The sequence below is a fragment of the Penaeus monodon genome, chromosome 11 (genome assembly GCF_015228065.2).
Source record: "Penaeus monodon isolate SGIC_2016 chromosome 11, NSTDA_Pmon_1, whole genome shotgun sequence".
NCBI classification, from domain to species: Eukaryota; Metazoa; Arthropoda; class Malacostraca; order Decapoda; family Penaeidae; genus Penaeus; species Penaeus monodon.
In genome coordinates this window covers 40,715,544-40,723,549 of record NC_051396.1, presented here as the reverse complement: position 1 = coordinate 40,723,549, position 8,006 = coordinate 40,715,544, and the positions used below count along the sequence as shown (strand labels likewise).

At 35.3% G+C, this 8,006-nt stretch overlaps 1 protein-coding gene across 1 annotated transcript in view; it reads left to right on the top strand.

Moving 5' to 3' along the window:
• Positions 1-5,484: 5,484 nt before the first annotated feature.
• The window catches only part of LOC119578587, a 9,171-nt gene continuing 6,649 nt past the window's right edge, over positions 5,485-8,006 (top strand). Inside the window, 4 exon segments of the mRNA XM_037926152.1 lie at positions 5,485-5,488; positions 5,617-5,698; positions 5,700-5,782; positions 6,177-6,401. Of these exon segments, the coding sequence (XP_037782080.1) occupies positions 5,485-5,488; positions 5,617-5,698; positions 5,700-5,782; positions 6,177-6,401 (394 nt within the window).

The window sequence follows — 8,006 nt, the reverse complement described above, 5'->3', positions numbered from 1 at the left end:
ATTATTATTATATAAAATATATATTATATATATATATATATGTATATATAATATTATATATATATATATATATATTATTAAAATTTATATGTATAATATATATATATAATAATATATATATTATATATATAATATATATATATATTATATATATAATATAATATATTATATTATATGTATATTATTTATATATATGTATATATATACATATATATGTATATGTATATATATATATGTATATGTATATATGTATATGTATATATATATATGTATAGTATATACATATATGTATATGATATATATGTAAAGTATATGTATATATATATATATATGTATATGATATATATATGATATATAAAATTTATATATATATGTATATATATAGATGTATATATATACACATGTATTATATATGTGTATATTATATATTACACATGTATATATATATGTATATATGTATATGTATTATATGTATATATGTATTCTATATTATATGTATATATATGTATATATATGTATATATGTATATATATACACATATATACATATATACATACATATATATACATGTATATATATACTTATATACATATATACATATATATATATATATATAATATATATTATATATATATATATGTATAATATATAATATGTATATATATATTATATGTATATATATATATGTATATATATATATGTATACACTATATATATACACATATATACATATATATGTATATGTATATATGTATATGTATATATATGTATATATGTATATTTATATATATTATATATGTATATATATGTATACATATACATATATATAACATATATCTACATATACATATATATACATATACATATATATACATATATACATATATATACATTATATATACATATATATACCATTATATCATATATATACACATATATATATATATACTGTATATATATGTATATATATTATATATATATGTATATATATGTATATATATATGTATATGTATATATATATGTATATGTATATACTATATGTATATGTATATTATAAGTATATGTATATATATGTATATATGTATATATATACATATGTATATATATGATATATATGTATATATATATAGTATATATACACATATACAGTATATATACACATATATACACATGTATATGTATGTATAATATATATATATTTATATATATATATATATATATATGTATATATATATATGTATATAAAATATGTATATATATATATGTATATATATATGTAATATATATATGTATATATATATATGTGTATATATATATATATATGTATATATATATATATATGTATTATATATGTATATATATATGATATATATATATGTATATATATATGTAAAATATATATATGTATATATATATGTATATATATATGTTAAAATATATATGTATATTTATATATATGTATATGTATATGATATATTATATTTATATATATATGTATATATATATATTTATATATATATATATAATGTATATATATATATATATATATATATGTTATTATTCATATATATATGTATATATATATATATATATATAGTATATATTATATATATATATATATAGTATATATATATATTATATATATATGATATTATATATATATATATTATATATTATATGATATATATATTATATAGATATATATATTATATCTATATCTATATCTATATCTATATCTATATATGTATATATCTATATATCTATATATCTATATATATATATATATATATATATATATATATATATATATATATATATATATATTTATGTAAGTATATCTATATATATGTTGTATATGTATATATACATAATATATATTACACACACATATATATATGCATATAAATAGCCTCTCTGAGTGTAGCAGCCGTGGTGAACGGCGTGTTTTTGCTCCTCCGCCGCAGCCCCGCAACTCAGCAAACCATGCCTTCTCATGGTCCCGCAGTGTCAGAAGGTAATCTGACCCCTCCCCCCGGGTTTGAAGGGGCCAACCAGGGGGCCTCCCTGGTGCTTCCTCGGGCAGCTAGCACGAGCTCTTATCCCTAGAAAGAAAGGGGACCCTTGGCCCAGGGTAATGTGCTCCCTTCCCAGGGTACCGGGACCTCAGCCCTAGGATATGGGCCCCTCGGCAGCGTGGGTCAGAGCTGCCTTCCCGCCCACGAGGATGGGCACCCCCTAGGCAGCCAGGGTCAAGGCTGCCCCCCGGCCCAGGGTGAGGGGCCCCTTAGCAATAACAGCAGTGATGCCAGTGCCAACAGTGTAAACTAGTTTGAAAAAGTAATCTATCAATTCGGCAGTGTAACAATAGTGCTGAACACAATTCTGTGTTTCGTTGCTACAAAAAAGTCTTGGGTAAGGTCGATCATCTGTGATCAAATAAAAAAATATTACAGTCCGTCTGAAATCGAACAAGCCTATAACACTGTAATCAGTTTATCCGACCCCAGAAAACCCAGGAATACGACACGGGACACCAAACCGATGACAAACGTTATCGTGCACACTATGATTGATCAGTGTGTCGATAATGAAAAGATAGTGTTCGCAACAACTACAACGGACACTCCCCCAACAGATTGGTCACCGCCTAAGAAATCAGGTATTTCTACTCCTCTTGTTAAAATTTTCCAAAAGAGTACAGACCAAGAAACACAAACCTGTAATGGGCCCTCCTTCACTGATCAAAATCTGATCGAGAACAAAATTGACTTGCTGATCGGAATGTTCTCCGAACAGCAATTATCCTCTTATGAAATCTTAGGGCAAAAACAAGCAGAGAACGCATCGGTCACACAAGAACCCCCCCCTACCTCTCATACCCCACCCGTGATGAGACCACGTACGAAACCTACCCTTTCACATTTCCTCCCCCAGTCACAACACCCCCTACCTCCACCCCAAACCCCTCCTCCACACCCCCACGCCCATACCCACGACCGGCCATCCTTCCCTCCCAAAACCCTCCCCTCTCTCCTTGCCCGCGGCCAGCCAGCTGCCTCGCGCCCTTGCTGACACGCCGACCTTGAACTCTGCTGAGTCATCCACGTGCCCCCCACAGGCGCTCCTAGTCAGCAGACCCCGGCCCAGGTGCAAGGGGCTACCGCCCTACCTACTGCCCCCTCTCCTCCAGTAATACCAAAAGTCATCATTAACAACCATGCAGAACGAGCAATGTCTACACAAGATGTTGATGAAGACGGTTACACCAAAGTAATATCGAGAACCCCCCCCCCCCCAAAAAAAAAAAAAAAAAAAAAAAAAAAAAAAAAAAAAAAAAACACTAAAGCCGTTAAAGGGAGCAGACCGTCTACCTCTACATCACCAGTTATCACCCAGACACAAGCGAAGGGGACATAGAACAACACTTATCTGAAGTTTCAAAACATTTCAAGTGCAAAAGCCCATAAGACAGTGATGACACATGACTACTACGTCAGCTTCACGGTGTCAGTAAGGGGAAAGGACATAAAGCCCAAGCTATTTATGGACTGATGCTTTTCCAGACAATGTTAAAGTGTCCTTAAACAAAAACAAGTACGAGCGCGATCAGAATGTTTGACAAGGCAAAGCCGTCAGCGTTACCAGTGATTAGATCGCAAAATGTCAGAAAAATATAAATGCTCAGTCTCTCCTCAGACATTTTGAGGAAATTAAAATGCTAGTTGAGGAGAGAACCATAGACATTTTATGCATAAGTGAAACATGGCTCCGCCAGGAAATGGGCAATAATTTCATCAATACTCCACACACACACACACGTGTGTGTTTTTTTTTTTTTCTTTTCTTTTTTCGCCATGAGCAAAGAAATTCGTCTTTCGAGCACTACATTTTCCCCTATTTCAGTCTCTTCCAGTTACAATTACTTTCCATTTAATTTCTTATTATTATTTATTTTTCGAGAGATCCAGAACTGCAAGTATTAGTAGTTTAAACATACTAAATGAACATCAGTTTGTTAAGCTCACTGCAAGAGGCATTCACACCATTCTACCATCACTAGTATAAGAGTACTGTTAGTGACAACTGTACAAAATTGTCTATGGACGTTTCTTAGTGAGAGAGTCACCAGAGAGACAGACATGCCAACGGTTATATACTGTCAGTTCGAAGCTCCTTGATCCTGGTGTAGCTTAAGGATAATTAACTGGTTCGTCTCACTTCCATAATATATATATATATATATATATATATATATATATATATATATATATATATATATATATATATTATATATGTATGTAAAATATATACATACATGAAACACGCACACGCTCGTACGCACGCGCGCGCGCACCGGAACAAACACATTTAAAATCTTATATTTCTATTTTGAATTATCATCATTGTTGTTCTTATGTATTTACTGCTGCTGCTGTTATTGGTTTTATTTTCATTGTTATGATGATTATTAATATGATATGATAATATATTATATAATCATAATAAATATTCTTTTTGTTCTTTTGTGTTATTACACTTTCATGATCATAATTCTTATAATGACAGCCATTGTTGTAGCTGTCGTCCCTGTCGATTTTTACAGGCATGAATCATTCACATTATGACAATCACTGTGATGTTTGTCATTTATACTCCCAACCCCTTGTTTCTATTAAAATAAGATCTATTTCATGGTTTGTGTTCTCTGCCTGTAAACATATTTGGAAGATAATTTATCAAAAAGATAATCGTGATCTGGACAAAATATATCGACACTTAGGGGAATTTTGTAAGTGGTAGAAAGAAAGGGACTTCCGTCAAAAGTAGAGACATGAACAAAAAAAAATGTGATCTATTTAAAACGCGGGTTCCCCACACTTGAGCATTTCACCAGTAAAATATACGTCATTACGAAATAAATATGGTAAAGACCACGCATCCATTGCTTAGAAAGGCCAACCACATCGGACCGCCCCCAAAGCTGAGGCAAACGAGTGGGCGTTTAGCATAAAGAATTCAGGTCCACGATCGATCATGTCCCCTACAACACGGCGTGGTAAAAGACCTTGATTGGATTGCTTTCGCCGTCACCGTCGTCTGAACAGAATGCTTATTTTGCGGGGGGGTTCAAAGGAAATTAAGGGAATGGAAGTAATATCTGTTAATGCATTCAAAACTGCGGATTTTCAAACGTTTTCGAAACCCCTATGCCTCTTCTCTTCTACCGCCTGTCGATCTAACTAAAGATGGTTATCATATCTTTATCTATATCTATATATCTCTGTTTTATCGAAATCTATCTATCTTGGTCTATATCTATCCATCCATATGTCTTTCTTTATATCTACCTATCTATCTTGGTCTATATCTATCTATCCATCTGTCTTTCTTTATATCTACCTATCTAGCGGTCTAGCCGTCTATCAATCTATCTACTTATATACGTCTCTGCATTTACACACTAAGCAAATTGTGTAGGAATACATGGGTACCTTCCACATCATGTCCTAATGTCCCCCTTATAATGATAGTTCATCTAGATAATGTGTTTATAATCAGTCATTGCGTTTCCTGGGGTGTTTTCATAAGCGCTTCTACATATTACTTGATTAAAAGATCTCTCATGGGTATTATATGAGCCCAGGCACAGTCTTGTCATCTGACCCAAGAAGACTGGTAGGCGGGCAACAGGACGCCTGAAGAAAACAGCGGTCCGAAATGGCGGGATTTGCTTGTCTTCTCGTTTTCTGTGTCAGCGCCTCCATCATCGCGAACTGCTTTGGTGAGTTCAGAAGATATTATTCCCTGATAATCATAAGTGAAAGATTATGATTATTTGTATGAATGATAAATGATAAACCGGGTTATGGTTATTAGCGACACGTATCAGGGTAAAGACTTCGTTTGGCTAGAGTCGAAGTATTTGAGAGAAACCCGATTACGTAACAAGTAATTGAAATAAAGGTTTAACGGGACTTTAAAGTATATGGATAAGATTAGCAGAATAAAGAAGCTTGTCCAAATATGCTTCGGAGACGAAACACACACAAACGTATGCACTTACACATAACCCCACGCCCGCACACTCAAACACAGATTTACACACTTCAACACGCATCTATGCCGTGTCGTGGTGACCTAGTCCCGAACAAGCTCCGACCTGAGTCTCTTCCTAGCAATGTTTACTTCGCCTCATCCGCCTCACGATGACCTGGTGCCAGTGGTGGCTTTTCAAGAGGATGGGGTGCCTTCGCCCGACACTTGGGCGCTCTGGAAGGGCTCTTTCCCCGACCTGCACAACCTGACCTTCTGCATGTGGATCCAGACTTTCTACTGGAGGCTGTCCGGAACTCCCTTCAGCTATGCAGTCAACGGCGCCATCGACAACGGGATAATGCTAAGTTAGTTTCCGTGTGTCTGCCCCTCCAATCCCTTGTCTGATACTCAATGCTGGGGTTTTCCCGCGCCATGGGCCTCGGAACCTCGAATTAAATAATTTTGCACGGTCTTTTTCCATTCTCCTCTTCTTTTCCTTCTACTATCCACTTTCTGAGGTACGAGTGCCGCGATGAAAAGCCGAAGGGCTGACCTACCAGTCCTGAACGGCCTGGGAGAGCCATGGGCACGGTATTCGCCAGTTTAGTTCTCTAGCTCTTACCTTTCAAGGTGACCCTGAGGGGTGGATTGTTCTTCTCCCCAACATACTCTAGGCTTACCCATGGCTAATAATGAAGATTTTATACCCTTATTAAGGTCATCAAATAGCCCCACTGATTCACATTCTCCCGGTTCCCGACCCCAGGCCCTCCTTTGACCATAGCTCTGAACATTGCTACTACTCCCCCTCCTCAGTGCCTACTATGATATCACCCAGGTCAACCTCCAGGAGACATTCCTACTCTCCCAACGTTCTCAACCTCATCCCCTCTACCCTCACAACTTTCTTCATCAACAACCTCATCCTCCTTTATTACTACTCTACAACCTTATCCACCTCTCTGTAATACTGCCTCTCTCAACACTACTCCCCCTTCAACACGTCCCCATCCTTCTACCACTCTCACCTCTACAAATATCTGAAATACTTTATTTAGCCCAGCCAAATGGAACCGAATTTTCGTGATCCCTCCCACAGCTCCTTATTCTGACAACATTCTCCTCTTCCAGCAATGTCTCCAAAAACAAGTAGGCAAGGTTCCCTTCTGCAGCCGACCCGATCATTCCTGTCTCATCACAGTTACATCCATAAAACAAGCTAAAGCATTATCAGCACTGACATACTTCACTGGCAAACCCATTCCTGCTGAACCTCACCCCACCCTCAATATCTGTACCGGGACTGTCTCCATCAAACTGTCTTGTCACTAGCAAAAATTGGTAAAATTGTGAAGAAGACTTACTCGCCTGCCTCACAGACTATGATGTAGTCAACAATAATGTTGCTCGCGATACTACACCACCTCCCCCTCTCATTCCTTTGTAACCGTTATTACTCGTAGATCAACTAAGTGATAGCTCTCCTTCATTGGAATATTTGCAGGTTACCGTTCTCACAGAACTGACCTTCGTCATATCCTTTCTTATAACCCATCAATTATCTGCCTTTAAGAGACTTTTCTTACACATCCTCTTATACCAATTCCTAATTCTTTTCTTCACACTCCTTTTATGTCTCGTCTATACTTATCCATCAGAAAACAACATACGTTACATCTCTCTTTCAAACCACTGTCCTTTGCACAGTTATTCGCATCTTTCCTTGCTGCTGGATCAGCTACTTCAGTCTACTTCTCCCCTTTCCACCCTAATGACTTTGTTGCCTTTGAAGCGCTAATTTCTCAACTCCAGCCACCTTTCCTATTAGTTGGTGATTTTAATTGTTGTCAGACTCTGGGGGATTCCATCACTACCTCCCGTGGCCAATCTCTAGAATGCTTCCTCTTCACAACTGACCTTATTATTCTTAATTCAGATCGGCCCACACACTTTGACATGTGCATGCAATC